This window comes from Lithobates pipiens, unplaced genomic scaffold (genome assembly GCF_037356315.1).
Source record: "Lithobates pipiens isolate NorthernLeopardFrog02 unplaced genomic scaffold, aLitPip1_a1.2 Scaffold_30, whole genome shotgun sequence".
Classification (NCBI taxonomy): domain Eukaryota; kingdom Metazoa; phylum Chordata; class Amphibia; order Anura; family Ranidae; genus Lithobates; species Lithobates pipiens.
Window position 1 is genome coordinate 82,367,216 of NW_027507791.1, and position 19,136 is coordinate 82,386,351.

The following is a 19,136-nucleotide window of genomic DNA, read 5'->3' on the forward strand; positions in this document are numbered from 1 at the left end:
GGGGACACTGGAGGGAGAAGGCACACACACACACACACACACACACAAACACACACACACACGGGGACACTGGAGGGAGAAGGCACACACACACACACACACACACACAAACACACACACACACGGGGACACTGGAGGGAGAAGGCACACACACACACACACACACACAAACACACAAACACACGGGGACACTGGAGGGAGAAGGCACACACACACACACACACACACACACACACGGGGACACTGGAGGGAGAAGGCACACACACACACACACACACACACACGGGGACACTGGAGGGAGAAGGCACACACACACACACACACGGGGACACTGGAGGGAGAAGGCACACACACACACACACACACACACACACACACACACACACACACACACACACACGGGGACACTGGAGGGAGAAGGCGCACACACACACACACACACACACACACACACACACTGGAGGGAGAAGGCGCACACACACACACACACACACACACACACACACACACAGGGGGGCACGGGGGGGGGACACATGCACACAGCACAGGGGGACATGCGCACGGGGGGGGGACACATGCACACAGCACGGGGGGGGGACACATGCACACAGCACGGGGGGGGACACATGCACACAGCACGGGGGGGGACACATGCACACAGCACGGGGGGGGACATGCGCACGGGGGGGACACACGCACACAGCACAGGGGGGACACACGCACACAGCACAGGGGGGACACACGCACACAGCACAGGGGGGACACACGCACACAGCACAGGGGGGACACACGCACACAGCACAGGGGGGACACACGCACACAGCACAGGGGGGACACACGCACACAGCACAGGGGGGACACACGCACACAGCACAGGGGGGACACACGCACACAGCACAGGGGGGACACACGCACACAGCACAGGGGGGACACACGCACACAGCACAGGGGGGACACACGCACACAGCACAGGGGGGACACACGCACACAGCACAGGGGGGACACACGCACACAGCACAGGGGGGACACACGCACACAGCACAGGGGGGACACACGCACACAGCACAGGGGGGGACACACGCACACAGCACAGGGGGGGACACACGCACACAGCACAGGGGGGGACACACGCACACAGCACAGGGGGGGACACACGCACACAGCACAGGGGGGGACACACGCACACAGCACAGGGGGGGACACACGCACACAGCACAGGGGGGGACACACGCACACAGCACAGGGGGGGACACACGCACACAGCACAGGGGGGACACACGCACACAGCACAGGGGGGGACACACGCACACAGCACAGGGGGGACACACGCACACAGCACAGGGGGGACACACGCACACAGCACAGGGGGGACACACGCACACAGCACAGGGGGGACACACGCACACAGCACAGGGGGGACACACGCACACAGCACAGGGGGGACACGCACACAGCACAGGGGGACACTGTGGGATGGGGGGACCCGGGGCACATGCATCTGTCTGTACCCCCCCCACATCACGTGTGAGGGCCCTGGTGTCTCGGCTTCACTCACTGAGTCACCGAATGCTGAGCCTGAGACACTTCTAATGGCGCGCTGCTCCCCGCCGGCCCCTCCACTCTTCTCGTCCGTCCCAGGTGATGTCACGATGCATACAGTACAAGCACCTGGGACGGACGTGGGGAAGGAGGGGCCAGCGGGGAGCAGCGCACAGTTAGCATCTGCATCGCGGCATGTAATTCAGCAGCTGCAAGTGGCCTCTCACATGCCGAGTCCGGGCCCCTAATGTCCGCGGGCCCTCGGGCGGCGTCCGAGTGACCGACTGGTCAGTCCGCCCCGGCAACCAGTGTTTATATCACAGGAAGGGCCATGAAAAGCTCCCAGCATTAATGACTTTTAAAACAGCTCCTGCTAGCTGGAAATCGTTCAAGATTATTATTATTTTTATTTATTTTTATTTTATTTTTTTGAGATAGTATCTTCCAGCTTCTTAAAAGACTGCATTTCTAACTTACATTAGCCAATAAAGGGTATCACTGAAACTAAATGTATTAATCAATGGCTAATAGTATAATACACGCATGCTGAGCGTGTCACATAGGAGTATGGTGGCAAAGCGGCTCTTCTGCACTAGATCAAGTATTAGATAAGTGATCCAGCACTTGCACATAGTGGACCCGATCCGCCTTCCCTAGGGTCCCCCACCGGCGCCCTCGACTCCTCTTCTGTGTCTGCTATAGGGGGGGGCAAACATGCGGGCTGGAGCCCGAGCTGGGCTGTGTACCTCTATTGACACAGTGGAGCTCAGCCTCACCATATGTGAAGTATAGGGGGAACGGGAGATATAGCTGCCTTTTTTTCCCTTAAATTGGTTCTAAAAGGCAGAAGTTCTTTTTATCTTAATGCATTCTAAGCATTAGGATAAACCTGTGTGCAGCAGCCTCCCTCAATACTTACCCGAGCCCCATCTCAATCCAGCAATATCCATGAGAGACTCGCCTGGCTGGGACTCACCCTCCCGATTGGCTGAGACAGCAGAGGAGCGCCATTGCTGCTGTCAAAGTATGTGAGCCAATGAGGAGTAGGCAGGGCGCGGCTCTGTGTCAGAATGGAAACAAACCATTGGCTCAGGTGCTGCCTCATTGCAAGCTGCTTGCTGTTTGGACACTCGCCAGGGGGGCTGAAGAGGGTCCCAAAAAAGGAGAATCTGGGCTGCACTGTGCAAAATCACTACATAGAGCACGTGGCACGTGTTTGTTATTTTTCAATGAAAAAAAAAACAGAGGCTTTCATATCACTTTAATGCGTGGGAAGCCATAAAGGATAAAAAATGTCATGCCTTTAGGACCACTGTAAGCCATGTTTACATTGGAAACAAAATCAGCCCTTGCTGCAGCCCATCACCTTATGAAATGTTACAGAGTTACAATTACGCAGTCTTATCACTAGGGGGAGAGGTTACTGAAGAAACGCTTCCTCCTGCCTGCAGAACATTAACACCACTTTGCCTCAAACTCACTTATCTGGATATAGATGTATAGATTAATTATAGAATATATATATATATATATATATATATATATATATATATATAGAATATATATATATATATATATATATATATATATATATATATATATATATATATATATATATATATATATACACATATACACACATATACATATACATATACACACACACACACATCTATCTATATACACATACCAACCTTCAGCAAAGCTTAGAGGGGGGAAAAAAAGTTTTCTTTACTTACCTTAAGATCCCTATGAACAATGTGTTTTTGATGACAGTACTGCACTGCAGACACGATCTGCAAAAGAGAAAACGTTATTTGTAGCGTGATCAGTCTCAAAAATCTGCAAAGGGCAATTCCAGGCAAGTGACAAAGCTGCTTTATTGAACTTTGAACAAGCGTACCTTTAAAATGTCCAAAAGATATCACACAAGGATAAGTGACTTTCACAAAGACAACATGAGAATTTGATACAATATCCTACTTACCCACAATGCGTACTTATTCTGCCCACAAATCTAGACATCCAATGGCAAAAATTGTTTGGTCCCCTGCAGATTTTCTTTGTCCACTTACAAAGAAATGAAGGGTCTATAAATTTTTAACAGGTGTGTTTTAAGCAGAGAGTATAGACAGAATATCAACCAAAAATCCAAGAAAAATAAAATAAAAAAACCACGATACAAGTGTTATAAATGGAGTTGCAGCAAAACATGACTTGGTGGAAACACTTGTTGGCAAGCACAGTGGTTAGACGTTTGTTGTAGTTGGTTACCGGGTTTGCTCACATCTCAGAAGCGATTTTGGTTTACTCTTTACAGAACTTCTAAATCCTTAAATGTTTCTTGGTGGTAGTCTGGCAACTAGAAGATTCAGCTCCCTCCATAAATATTCTATAGGATTAAGGTCTGGAGACTGGCTAGGCCACTCCATGAGCTTAAAGTGGATGTAAACCCTCACACATATACCCAGTGAAGTGAACAGCCTCAGATGATACAGAGATGAAACAAATATCCCTACATAAGTATTACTTGTATATCTGCTGTCTTGTGCTTTATAAAATTCTTTAGAAAGTTCAGATCATGTTAGGAGATTTTCTCTTTCTGTTCAGCTCTGCAGTGAAGCTTGGGCATACAGCCAAGACAGCTAAATGAAGGAAGGGCACACACCCCCTCTGGTGGAGACTTTCAGAACTGTTGGTCAAATAGTTTAGCACTCTGCTAATTTATAGCATCCTCCCAAACACAAAACCTAGGCTGCTTAAGTCTCAGTTGATAAGAGAACTTGTGATTTATCAGGCTGATAAAAGAATGGAGCAGGAGACAGCTATGGGATATAGGGCTTTGAAGAGAGAACAGAAAACACTGAAGATGTATGCGCCTAGCTCAAATGTCATGAATCAAGTTTACATCAACTTGAATGTGCTTCTTTTTGAGCCACGCCTTGTTGCCTGCGTGGTATGTTTTGGGTCATTGCCATGCTGAAAGACTCATTCATAACCCACCCTCTGTTCTGGCTGAGGGAAGAAGGTTCTAATCCAGGTTTTAACAATACATGGCCCTGTCCATTAGCCCCTCAATTCACCAAGGTTGTCCTTATACCTTTAGCAGAGAACCAGCCCCAAAGCATCATGTTTCCGCCTCCGTGCTTGACTGTAGGGATAGTGTTGGGGGTCAGTCAATTTAAAGTGTTACTAAACCCACAACAGTAAAATCAGTCTGTATATGCAGTAAAGCATTCTTGCTATACTCACTGTGGAACTTAACCACTTCCCGACCACCGCACGACGATGTACGTCGACAGCATGGCACGGGCAGGCATATTGGCGTACATGTACGTCCCTGCCTTCCCGCGCGCCGGTGCCTGCGGCGGTCGGTATTCGTGCGGGAGCGATCCCGGACGAGGGGGCGGCCATTCGTTCATGGCCACCCCCTCGCGATCGCTCCCGACGAATAGGAATCGTTCGTGGCATCACTTCCTCTCCTGTAATGTAAACACAGGAGAGGAAGTGATGTATTCTCTCCTCCGTGTCGGTATTTTTCGTTCCGACACCGAGGAGAGAGGATCGGTGAGTTGCACCAACACGTCACTAAACAGTAGAACATGCCAGGCACACTCACACCCCCCCGATCACCCCTGCCCCCCAGTCACAGTGACACCAATGTCTTTTTTTTTTTTTTGCATTGGTGTCATTTGTGACTGTAATAACTGTTTATGAGAACGAATGTGATTCGCACCGCACTGCAAATCACATCCGATCTCTGTGCGATTCGAGTTCAGCCATTCGCCGCACCCGCCGCAAATTCGCACGGGACCCTTTTTTTGGCCCGCAGCAGAATCGGATAGCATGGGTGTTCACACCATGCGATCCGAGTTTGCAGATCGCACTGCGATATGCGAACTGATCTGGGGGTGTCATTAACATTTCACTGACACTCCCAGCAGTTCGCATAGGGCAGTGTGAACTGCCGCCGGGAGGCATGCGATGCGGGAACCCGCCGCGGATTCGTGGCGTTCCCGCATCGCTCCAGTGTGAACCCAGCCTAATAAGCGATCATTTTTCTGATCGCCGTATTAGTGTCACAGGTGACGCTAGTTAGGCAGGTAGGTATTTAGGTTCGCCGCAGCTTTTTATAGCGCCAGGGACCCCCATATACTACCGCATAAAGCCCCCTGATTGCCCCCTAGTTAACCCTTTCACCAGTGATCACCATATAACTGTTACAGGTGACGCTGGTTGGTTAGTTATTTTTTTATAGTTTCAGGGCACCCGCCATTTATTACCTAATAAAGGTTTAACCCCCTGATCACCCGGCGGGTGTCATTTGTGACTAATAACTGTTAGGGCAGTTAGGGTTAGCCCCCTTTAGTTCTAAGGTACCCCCCTAACCCCCCCAATAAAGGTTTAACCCCGTGATCACCCCCCGTCGCCAGTGTCACTAAGGCTGGGTTCACATTGCAGCGGTTTATGAGAACGAATGTGATTCGCACCGCACTGCAGTGCAAATCACATCCGATCTCTGTGCGATTCGAGTTCAGCTATACAGATAGTATGGCTGAATTCGTGTCGCACCCGCCGCAAACTCGCATGGGACCCTTTTTTTGGTCCGCAGCAGAATCGGATCGCATGGGTGTTCACACCATGCGATCCAAGTTTGCAGATCGCACTGCGATATGCGAACTGATCTGGGGGTGTCATTAACATTTCACTGACACTCCCAGCAGTTCGCATAGGGCAGTGTGAACTGCCGCCGGGAGGCATGCGATGCGGGAACCCGCCGCGGATTCGTGGCGTTCCCGCATCGCTCCAGTGTGAACCCAGCCTAATAAGCGATCGTTTTTCTGATCGCTGTATTAGTGTCACAGGTGACGCTAGTTAGGCAGGTAGGTATTTAGGTTCGCCGCAGCTTTTTATAGCGCCAGGGACCCCCATATACTACCGCATAAAGCCCCCTGATTGCCCCCTAGTTAACCCTTTCACCAGTGATCACCATATAACGGTTACAGGTGACGCTGGTTGGTTAGTTATTTTTTTATAGTTTCAGGGCACCCGCCATTTATTACCTAGTCTCACTAGTGTACCCCTAAATTTAGGGGTGTCTACTTTCCAAAATGGGGTCATTTGGGGGGGGTTTGTGCCATCTTGGCATTTTATGGCCTTCAAAACTGTAACGCCCTTAGAAAGCCTGAAGGCGGTGCTTGGTTTTCGGGGCCCCGTACGCGGCTAGGCTCCCAAAAAGTCCCACATATGTGGTATCCCCGTACTCAGGAGAAGCAGCAGAATTTATTTTGGGGTGTCATTTCACATATGCCCATGGCATGCATGAGCAATATATCATTTAGTGACAACTTTGTGAAAAAAATAAAAAATAAAATAAAGTTTGTAATTTTCCCGCAACTTGTGGCAAAATATAAAATATTCCATGAACTCAACATGCCTCTCAGCAAATAGCTTGGGGTGTCTACTTTCTAAAATGGGGTCATTTGTGGGGGGTTTTGTGCCATCTTGGCATTTTATGGCCTTCAAAACTGTAATAGGTAGTGAGAAGTGAACTCAAAAATTTACGCCCTTAGAAAGCCTGAAGGCGGTGCTTGGATTTCGGGGCCCCGTACGCGGCTAGGCTCCCAAAAAGTCCCACATATGTGGTATCCCCGTACTCAGGAGAAGCAGCAGAATTTATTTTGAGGTGTCATTTCACATATGCCCATAGCATGTGTGAGCAATATATCATTTAGTGACAACTTTGTGTAAAAAAAAAAAAAATATTTTTTTTTTGTCATTATTCAATCGCTTGAGGCAAAAAAATAAAATATTCAATGGGCTCAACATGCCACTTATCAATTTCCTTAGGGGGTCTACTTTCCAAAATGGGGTCATTTGGGGGGGTTTTGTACTGCCCTGCCATTTTAGCACCTCAAGAAATGAGATAGGCAGTCGTAAACTAAAAGCTGCGTAAATTCCAGAAAACGTACCTTAGTTTGTAGATGTGACAACTTTTGCGCAAACCAATAAATATACAATTATTGACTTTTTTTTTACCAAAGACATGTGGCTGAATACATTTTGGCCTAAATGTATGACTAAAATTGAGTTTATTGGATTTTTCTAATAACAAAAAGTGGAAAATATCATTTTTTTCAAAATTTGCGGTCTTTTTACGTTTATATCGCAAAAAATAAAAATCGCAGAGGCAATCAAATACCATCAAAAGAAAGCTCTATTTGTGGGAAGAAAAGGACGCAAATTTTGTTTGGGTACAACATTGCATGACAGCGCAATTACCAGTTAAAGCAGCGCAGTGCCAAATTGTAAAAAGACCTCTGGTCATTTACCAGCAAAATGGTCCGGTCTGAAAGTGGTTAAGGGGGTTAACCCTCTGCATTCTATAAAAAAGGCTGTTTTGATCCAGTCTCCTCTGATCCGCCCCTTCTTCCACGGTCTCCAATCAATCGCCTTAAAACAGAGCCTTTGGAGTCACTCTGCACACGCTCAGTTTGGTGTGTAATGCCAATTTTATTTTATAGTTTTTCTTGGGAGATTGCATGTGATCAGCAGTGTCCAGACAGAGGGCTAGGGGTCCTGCAGCCTCATGGGACAGACAGATTAGAATGAAACCCCTACAAGCTTTAACCAGACACTGGTAGAAGTCACAGTACTGCCATATACTGCTGAAGAGAAAAAAGGTATTTGGCAGTTTATATTTACTAAAAACAATAATTGCATTTCCATGTTTGTGTGCTGTGGGAGACCAGATATAGTCAATACAGGGTTCTGGGTTTAGTAACACTTTACTGCCAAGAACTCAATTTTGGTCTCCTCTAACCACATCCCTTTCTCCCAAATGCTCTCTAAATCATTTAGATGTTCTTTGACTTCAGACAGGCCTGCCTGTACATGTACCTTCTTGAGGGGGGACCTTGCAGGTGCTGCAGGAATTAAATTTATGGTGGTGTATTGTGTTACCAATGGTTTGTTTGGTGACTGTGGTCCCAACTGCCTTAAGATAATAATTCACAAGATCCCTCACTTTATTTATGATCATCCTTTTTACCCCATGAGGCAAAATCTTGCATTGAGTTTCAGACCAAGGGCAATTTATTATTTTGTATTTTTTCCATTTGCAAATAATCCCTCCAACAGTTGTCTCCTTCTCATCAAGCTTCTTGCTGATGGTCTTGTAAGCCCATTGCAGTCTTGTGCAGGTCTACAATCTTGTCCCTGAGGTCCTTTGACATCCGTTTGGTCTTGCCCATGATGGTGAGGTTTGAATGGAAGAAATATTCTGTGGACAGGCGTCTTTTATACACACACACACACACGTTGTCGTTCGGAGTGCCTTCTTAAATAGACAGGACTAATCTGCGTACCGCATGAGCACATACTGTAGCCAGTCTGTGGGAGCCAGAATTGTTGGCTGGTAGGGGTTCAAATAAATACTTTTTTTACGCACTGAATTGCAACTCAATATATAAAACATATGTATCTTGTTTTTTCTGGATTTTTGGCTGATATTCTGTCTATCATTTAAAATACACACATGATAATTATAGACCCTTCATTTCTTTGTAAGTGGGCCAACTTACAAAATCTGCCAGGGATCAAATAATTAATTTATTTTCACCACTACTGTTATCTTGTGCCACAGGCGGTCAGTATGACAAGGTATTTACTACGATTGGAAATCACACCATTAGCATAAGAAGTTTGAAGGACATCAGAAGTTCAAGCAATTAAATCCCTCTAATTAGGTGATCTGTGCCAAATCACTTGATATCATTCAACCCAATAATACAGCATTGGAACTTTGATCATATATAGTGCCTTGCAAAAGCATTCACCCCCTTGGCTTTTTACCCATTTTGTTACATTACAGCCTTCAGTTTGTTTGTTAGTCTAAGTTGATGAAATAAAAATTAGAAAAATGTATACATAAAACTATTTTTCAGAAATTAAAAAACTGATAATTGGCATGTGCGTATGTATTCACCCCCTTTGCTATGAAGCCCATAAAAAGCTCTGGTGCAGCCAATTACCTTCAGAATTCACATAATTAGTGAAATTATATCCACCTGTGTGCAATCTAAGTGTCACATGATCTGTCATTACATATACACACCTTTTTGAAAGGCCCCAGAGGCTGCAACACCTAAGCAAGAGGCACCACTAACCAAACACTGCCATGAAGACCAAGGAACTCTCCAAACAAGAGGCAATGTTGTTAAGTACAAGTCAGGGTTAGGTTATATAAAAAAAATATATATATATCCAAATCTTTGATGATCCCTAGGAGCACCATCAAATCTATCATAACCAAAATGGAAAGAACATGGCACAAAAACAAACCTGCCAAGGCTGCACACCAAAACTCATGGACAGGACAAGGAGGGCATTAATCAGAGAGGCAGCACAGAGACCTAAGGTAACACTGGAGGAGCTGCAGAGTTCCATAGCAGAGACTGGAGTATCTGTACATAGGATGATAATAAGCCGTACGCTCCATAGAGTTGGGCTCTATGGCAGAGTGTCCAAAAGAAAGCCATTACTTTCAGCATAAACCAAAAATGGCACATTTTGAGTTTGGGAAAAGGCATGTGGGACACTCCCAAAATGTATGGAGGAAGGTGCTCTGGTCTGAGGAGACTAAAATTGAACTTTCTGGCCAAAGAAAATGCTATGTCTGGCACATCACCCAAGAACACCTATTTTCAGCAGTCGGGACAGGGAAACTGGTCAGGGTTGAGGGAAAGACAGATGGTGCTAAATACAGGGATATGCTTGAGCAAAACTTGTACCACTGTGTGTGATTTGAGGCTAGGACAGAGGTTCACCTTCCAGCAGGACAATGACCCCCAAACTCACTGCTAAAGCAACACTTGAGTGGTTTATGGGGAAACAAGTAAATGTGTTGGAATGGCCTCGTCAAAGCCCAGACCTCAATCCAATAGAAAATCTGTGGTCAGACTTAGAGATTGCTGTTCACAAGCGCAAACCATCCAACTTGAAGGAGCTGGAGCAGTTTTGAAAGGAGGAATGGGCAAAAATCACAGTGGCAAGCTCATAGAGACTTATCCAAAGCAACTTGGATCTGCGGTATCCGCAAAAGGTGGCTCTACAAAGTATTGACTTTGGGCGGTGGGGGAGGAGTGAATAGTTATGCACATTGACCTTTTCAGTTATTTTGTCCTATTTGTGGTTTGCTTCACAATTAAAAAATAATCCTCAAAGTTGTGGCCATGTTCTGTAAATTAAATGATGCAAATCCTCAAACAATCCATGTTAATTACAAGTTGTGAGGCAACAAAACACGAAAAATGCCAAGGGGCGTGAATACTTTTGCAAGGCATTGTATGTATGGGTATGTTGAATTGTTATTAAATGTTTAAAGCCTGTGACATGGCTTGTTTTTGTGTAGATCCAAGAGAAGTCATAAAAGTTCAGTGCTCGCCTTTCAGTTTAACTGCAGTTGCATAAAACTATGGTGCCAACATCAGGTGATCAGTCAAGGTAGCGACAGTGTCACCAACACACTGATGTGGATAAACAGAGAAGTTATTGCCATAATGTTATAAGGTGATGTCTTGGGACCACTTCATCAAGAAATCATGGTTTATACACAGAATGCTGCCGATGATTAGCTACTTAAAAAAATACTGGAAAGAAGATCATAAATTAGACACAAACGCAGTAGAAGAAATCAAAAAAAAAAAAAAAAAAAAAAAAAAAAAAAGTGGAACAAGGGTGCTTATATTGAAATCCATGGTGCCAAAAAGGCATGAGTATGCTGCTAAGGCTGCTTTCACACTGGAGTAGGCGGGCTTTGACGGTAAAATACAGCTTTTTAGCTGCGCTTTACTGTAGTTTTTGCAGAGGTTTCCGCCCGCTAGCAGCCGAAAAAGGGTTAAAAACGACCCACAAAGCGACTCTCTGCTGTTGGCGATGCCCATTTTTAATGGGCAGGAACAGTTTAGGAGTGGTGTATACACTGCTCCAAAAGATGCTGCTTACAGTATTTTTGTTTTTTTCACATCCTGCCAGCGCATTGCCTCAGTGTGAAAGCACTCAGGCTCTCAGACTGCAGGGGAGCAGTTTTTCAGGCGCTATTTTAGCCCGAAAGCACCTGAAAAACACCTCAGTGTGAAAGGGGTCTTAGAGAAATAAATAAATAAAATGTACGTGTGTGACCGTGGACAATTAGAAATAGTGGGAATTTGCATATTGGACGTAGTCATGGATAGAGAAATGACTTCAAAAACCAATTGTGAAAAGAGAAGCAAAGGATTTTTTTTCCAGAAACATACTTGCCATTATTGGAAGCAGCATAGGTACATCTGTCCCCTGGCAACTCTGCACTGAGAACCGAGCAATCGAAGATCGCTGATCGCTCAGTTTTCAGAGCTCTGTGAGCAGAGAGCTCCAGACTGTCACTCACAGCTCTCAGTTCTGCCCCCTCTTTGCTCACTGGAGCGCTGGGCTGTGTGTGTGTGGGGGGGGGGTTAGATAGCTCAGTGGCTCGATGAGAGGCTGACCTGGGTGTCAGTCCAGGCACCTGATGGATCCAGACTTTGCTGTCGTAATTACGCGGTGCCTGGACTGACATCCGTGCATCAGCAGAGAGCGGACTTCAGCCCGCTCTCTGCTGAAAACGTGTTTGCGCTCCTGTGATCTATAGTAGTTCAGCCAAACGAACTTTGGCTGTATTTCTCCTTTAATCCCAATGTGCAAATGGAGGTGAATAATTCCCACAAACCACAGTTAAGCCTAGTACATAGAGGCTAAATGTCAGATGGCATTGACTGATTCAATAGAAACCGGCCGACATTCTGCCTGGTCCGTGTGTATGACAGTCAAAAGGAAGGGTCGTGACCGAAAGGTATGCCAACCAGCTCCCTTTCAGCGCTCTCAGACAATGGCTGAGAGCACTGATCGGAGTGGCGGGGGGACCTTCCCCATGTCAAAACACAATAGCACAGCAGGGGAGATCGCTGCACTAACATTGGCTTGTCAGTGCAGCGGCTCTGTCTGTTTTACTTCAACCCGATGGGTTGAAAGAAAAAAAGATAAAATAATGGCGTGTATGAAGCTTTAGTGTTAAGCACAACCAAAATGAAAGTCTGAGTAAGGTGTGCCACCTGAGAGTTTTTAATCTGCAGGGATTATAGAAAACAAGTTCTGATATTGTAAATAAGAAAAGTAAGCAAAAAAAAAAAAAACACAATTCAGAACAAGATCAGAACACACACATTGTAAATGACTCACAGTTGCCATTTGAGGAAAATACACTCAAATCACACTAAATGACTGTGCATGTCTTCTACATTGTCTGCAGGCTTTTTTTTTTTTTTTTTTTTTTTTTTTTTTTTTTTGAGGCGAGGGGAAATATATGTTTTCAAGGGAAATCTTTCCATATTTACACACCTGCCGGAATTTGGATCTTGCTTCCTTTTCCTTCATTCTTCCATGTGCTACCAAATAGTCAAAGACTTCCCCTGCAGAGGAAATGAAAAGGATAAATGAGAAAAAATGAAACCGAGAAGTAAACTCATCTGCTGTATTACACACAAATCATGTACACATCCCTCCATCTCAAAGCCCAATGCTGGCCATACGAAAAATTGGCCAAACCCATTTCTCAAAAAACAAACATTCGGCCGTATGAGCAAATGATAGTACCATCATGTAATGACCGATAAATCGTTCAGTGGAAAGGGGACGGGAAACACTTTATCCTTTCAATTTAAGAAAGTGTTCAAACTTGTGCTTTGTTTTTTCACATGGCTACACTGCCGGGATCCCAATACGGGCTTAAGGCCTGTGTTGATGTGCTTTGGGCTTGAACCGATGACAGTTTGAGTCTAACAAGGCTCATGGCCACTCATTAGAATTAGAAGAAAAGATGTTTAACCTTAAAGTGGATGTAAACCCACTCTCATCCTTTCTAAACTACTGCAATATTGGTTATCTAGAAGGGTATACATGTCTCCTGCATGTATCCTTATCTGTCAAATGTCTCCCCTCTGTCTGCTATGAGACCCGGAAAACTGCGGATTTTGTGGGTGGGTCTGTTTTCCAGGGCTCAGTGGGTGGAGTCGTGATGTCAGTAGACTCCCCGCCCACCTCTACACTCCCCTTATCAACATGCACATTGTCCTGTGTATTTCTTACACTGAACTTCTGCTATGATCATTAACATCCAGTGAAAACTCCAGAAAAGTCCCCACATGACTTCAGCATGCCAAATCATGCTGAGGTGGGGAACAGCCAATCCTTGCAGAGCAGCAGAAGAAAGGAGTGGGTGGGAATTAAATAATGCATTTCTCAATTGATAGGAAATTGTATACTCTACATTATGACAAAAAAAAAAAAAAAAAAAAAAAAGATTGAGTTTACATCCACTTTAAGCTATGTAGAGGGTTCTTTACTGTAAGAGCAGCAAGGATATGGAATTCCCTTCCACAGGCGGTGATCTCAGTGGAGGGCATTGATGGTTTCAAGAAACGATTAGATAAGCACCTGAATGACTGCAACATACAGGGATATACAATGTAATACTGACATATAATCCCACGCATAGGTTGGACTTGTGCCTTTTTCAACCTCGCCTACTATGAGATACTTCTGAGCTGTGAATAAACTCAAAGACAGATACATCGTGCTATTGACCTGCAGATCATCTCCTCTGACCTGCTTTAACTTCTTGCAGTCCATGCAACACATATGTGCAGTGGCAAAGAACCGCATGGGTGTCCATGAGCAAAAGAGCCTTCTGTGCTGGGAGCACGGTGACTGAGCTGTAAAAAGACAGAGCTGAAACCATACTAATGATCGGGAATCGAAGGATAGGCTCCCAATCATGTGTCCACTAACACAGCCAATCACATGATCAGCTGATCCTTCCCACATCCTGGGCGTACAGACTATATTAAAGGGGCCCCGGAGCTGAGCAGGAATGGGTCAGGCAGGTTTTGAATTCTCCATAGACTTGTATGGGAATGCAAAACTCATCTGAAGCAAAAAAAAGACTGTCAACACAGACCCTAGAACAGTCTGGCACAAGTGCCTGGCTTAATAGAATTAGAAATCTTTTGGAAGGAAAAACATTCACATACCGTATGCATTTAGTTGTTTAGAGTTGTGTTTTAAAGTGACACAGTCACCAGTATACACAGTTTAGCCTGAACAGAGCCTTAAAGCGTTATTAAACCCAGGACCCTGCATTTGCTATATCTGCTCTCCCACAGTAACAGAACATGGAAATGCAATTGTTTTAGTAAATATAAAGTAGTCAGCAGTATATAAAATGTCTTAACAGTCTTGTGATCCGTGTCCAGCCGAGCGCTGGATAAAGCTTGCAGGAGTTTTTATTTTCCTGTCCTGTGAAGCTGCACGATCCTCTGTCTGGCCCTGTGCTGATAACATGCATCCAAAAAAAAAAAAAAAAAAAAAAAAAAAAAACACAACCCCAACCACCACACCCAACTCTAGCAATATAACTCAAACTGTGCAGAGCGCCCCCAAGGCTCTGTGCTATTGCCAGATGGTTTGGGGACAGTGGAAGGGGAGGATCAGAGCAGACAGGATCAAAACAACCTTTTTATACAATATGCAGGATAACCTCTTAGGCTCAACAGTGAGTATAACAAGCATGCCTTACTGCATATACAGACAACGCCGATCATTCGGCACACTGACAGAATGGCAGTCTGCCTATGTAAACAAGGCAGATTGCCATTCTGTCAGTATGGAAGGCATGGATCCTGTGTTCTTGTAAAGCAGAAACACTGATCCATGTCTTCCACTAGTAAAAGCCCCTCCCCCACTACACTGAAACATTAGCTAGGCACACAGTTAGGGCCGGTTCACACAGGGGGCGATGCGAGGCGACACCGACTTGCCTCGTCGCGACCTCAGCGGCGACTTGCAAATGACTTCTGTATAGAAGTCAATGCAAGTCGCCCCGAGGTCGCCCAAAAGTAGTACAGGAACCTTTTTTCTGAGTCGGAGCGACTCGAGTCGCTCCTCTCAGAACGGTTCCATTGTACAGAACGGGGGCGACTTGTCAGATCGCGGCGAGGCAAGTCGTGTCGCCTCGCATCGCCCCCAGTGTGAACCGGCCCTTAACCCTTTGGTCGCCAGTGTTAACCCCTTCCCTCCCTGTCAGTGTCATTGGTACAGTGACAGTGCATTTTTTTTAGCACTGATCACTGTAATTTCGGCACTGGTCCCCCAAAAAAATAAGTGTCAGGTGTCCACTACAATATCACAGTCCTACTATAAAAATGACCCTGCGCACAGCTGCCACCCTGTAGCAGTAAAACTGCTATGGGGGGGACAGCAAAGGGTTAACAGTGGCTAGCAACAAACAACTTTAAACACACTTTATATAAAATATGAATAAACAGGTGATAGTGAAGGGCAGAGTGAGTTAAAACACATGGCTATATGCAAAGATCAGTCCGGACCAGAGTGGAGGTATCAGCGCTGTGTGTTTTGTTAAAAATCCACAAGATTGGCTTCTGCATTTTACGTCAAGGAGGGGCAACTCAGCATGTCCATAGCATTTGTTTGGAGACAGACTCACTTTAGTTCATTCTGCCAAGGTAGTCTGAACAGTTTTAAACAGGAAACGGTTACATGCCCAAACTGATATTTGGTTTTGTGGAAGATTTCATAGGAATAATAATAAGCGTTGCTGGTCTTTAAAGCGGTGATCACTCACTTCAAACTACTAAGCTCGTCCTTATTAGGAACATTTGAGGTTACGCCTAAAAAGCAAAAAAATTCAGAACATGACCTTCTGGCTCTGGCACTTTCCTCTGTAAAATAAACTTCCTCTCCCTGTACTTCATTAACACCGCTGACCACAGAGCACACACACAGAGCACACACAGCACTGCTGCCAAGAAAACACACCAAGCAGACATCATTTACAAGGGAAACACCATTTCATAAGAGCACGGGGGGAGAACAAAGGCTGATCACTAAAGCGATCACTTCTTTCGCACTAAGGTCTATAGAAAACGTGGCAATATTCAGTATGTCTGTTTTGGTGGAACTGCAAGTCCCAGCATTCATTTCCAGGTTTTAGCTCTACAAGAGAAGCACAAAAACACAAACCAGCACAGATATTTTGATGTGGTTTTCATGTGCAATGGGTTTCATTTGACCAATATTAACCACTTCCCACCCGGCCGTATATGTGCATTGGCCGGGTGGGAGCTGTCTACTTCTGATGGAGCGGGATCGTGCCCACGCAGCGGCGCAATCCCGATGTGCTGGTGTCACCCGGACACGGCGCATCTCAGATCAGCAGGAGGGCTCTGTGATTGGCCCTCCTGATCACATGACGGCCCTGTCGAATCACGGCCATCATGTGATGTAAACAGCCGGTTGCTAGGCAATCGGCTCCTCCTCTCCTCACACAAAAGTCATCGTTGAGGAGAGCAGATCGCTGCAGCCGGCTGAGGATTAGTATTTTTTACAGCTTTTTACTCACTGATCACCAGTTTAGTGTAAACACACAACACACCACACAGTATGAACACAATGTCCCCAAAACACACATGTCCCCAAATAATAAAAACACATGTCCCTAATAATAAAAACCTGTCCCACACATATGTCCCACTGAAATCACATGTTCCAATGATTATCTGCACACATATGTACATGATCATTTGCGTACATATGTCCGTGATCACACAAACCAATTATTATACACTTAACAGAATTTTTTTTTTACCAAAAATATGTAGCAGAATACATTTTGGCTTAAATTTATGACAAAATTTGATTTTATTGGATTTCTTTTAAAATAGAAAAATTTTTTTTTCCAAATTTCCGCTTTTTTTGCGCTTATATCACAAAAAATAAAAAGCTGAGTCATGAATAAATAACACCAAAATAAAGCTCTATTTGTGCGAACAAAATGATAAAAAAATTTCATTTGGGTACAGTGTAGCACGACCGCGCAATTGTCACTGAAAGCGCTAGAGCGATGAAAGCTGAAAATCGGGCTGGGAAGGAAGGGGGCGAAAGTGCCCTGTATTGAAGTGGTTAAACAAAGCTATACATACACATACTGTATGGATGTAAAAAGTCACTTTCACAGATGACTGATGTGTACCGACTACTATCTAATAAGAGTTTGAATGTGATTGGTTAATTCAGAACACAGCCATATCCCCAATTATAAGAGGGTGTGTACACTTATGCAGTCACATTTTAGTATTTGTTTCCCCCCCCCAACACACTACAACTTATTTTTAACTGAATTGGAAACATTAAAGTGGAAAAGTGATTTACCTTGGTCTGATTTTTTCTCTCTCAAAAACCTATCAATTTTACAAGGGTGTGTAGACTTTTTATATTCGCTGTATGGGAGATGTTTTACCCGACAAAGGATTTATAGTTTTGTTTAGTCATTCTGTATGCAGCACTGCAGAGTGGGTGACCTGACTTCTCTTTTGCTGAAGCAATACAGCTAGGTCACCTCCCCCAACCCCGGTCTGTGATTGGGCACTGAAGGAGCAGTAGCAGACTGATGAAGTCAGCTGATGCCTCTACAAAAGTCAACATGTAACCAATCAGAAAGTGTACACGCAACAGTCTACATTTATAACACAACTCCAATTGCTCTCAACTTTCTATGGCATAGCAGATGATGATCATTTAAATACAACCTAACCTGCCACAGCTGTCACGGCAGCATGAATATACAAGGGGATGTTAAACAGTGTAGTATTAAGTAGTGCTTTATCAAACTCTTTTATAATACAACCACCCAAAAAAATGTAATGTAGCTTACCAGTCCTTAGATGCAGACACTTAGTGTTTGTAAAAAAACAAAACAAAAAAACAACCCTTTTACAAACAAACATGTCATACCTGCTCTGTGCAAGGGTTTTGCACAGCACGGCCCTGATCCTCATTTTCTGGGGTTCCCCAGCAGCACTCCTGGCTGCTGCTCCTCCTCATTGAGTGCCCCCAAGGTGAGCCACATTCCCTGGTGGGACCCGTGCAGACACTGGTCACTGTATTTGACAGCAGCGGGAGCCAATGGCTCCCGCTGCTATCAATCTATCCAATGAGAAATCGAGACAGCGGCTGGAGCTGCTGGGCTCATGCTTGCAGCTGAAACGATAGTGTTCAGGTTCAGCTGCAACGTCTAGAAACTAAAAAAAAAAATATATATATTTTTTTTTTGTGAAGATGAAAAAAAATTCTGCTCCTAGAAGCTGAAGCTCAAAAAAATGCCAGTAGCCTAACAGTGTTCATGTACACATAGGATAACACCATTTAGCTTTTAGGTGTAAAAATGCTAACAGCTTCTAGGAGCTTAAAAAAAATAAAAAAAAACCCCACTAGTGTGCATGGAGCCTAAAAAGTTTTTATTTCACTTTTTAATCCCGTGAATCCCTCCACCGTACATGTGAAAGGAGCCAGGTTGGACTTCAAACTAGCCATAGATTAGTATTTTTTCAGCCAGCGGACCAAAGAAGCAAAAAATTCCTTCAAACCACCCAAGCGAAGTGGATAGAGGAATCCTCCCACTGGGACTTTGAACAGCGGCTGCAGTCAGCTGATCTAGACACATTTTC

At 44.9% G+C, this 19,136-nt stretch overlaps 1 protein-coding gene across 9 annotated transcripts in view; it reads right to left on the reverse strand.

Moving 5' to 3' along the window:
* The window catches only part of MARK3 (microtubule affinity regulating kinase 3), a 144,948-nt gene that overhangs the window by 53,626 nt on the left and 72,186 nt on the right, over positions 1-19,136 (reverse strand). For all 9 annotated transcript variants that reach the window (XM_077464513.1, XM_077464509.1, XM_077464511.1 and 6 more), the window contains exons 6-7: positions 12,955-13,025; positions 3,279-3,335 (exon numbers count right to left, since the gene is read on the reverse strand). In XM_077464513.1, coding sequence (XP_077320639.1) covers positions 3,279-3,335; positions 12,955-13,025 — 128 coding nt within the window. The remainder of the gene's footprint in view (positions 1-3,278; positions 3,336-12,954; positions 13,026-19,136) is intronic.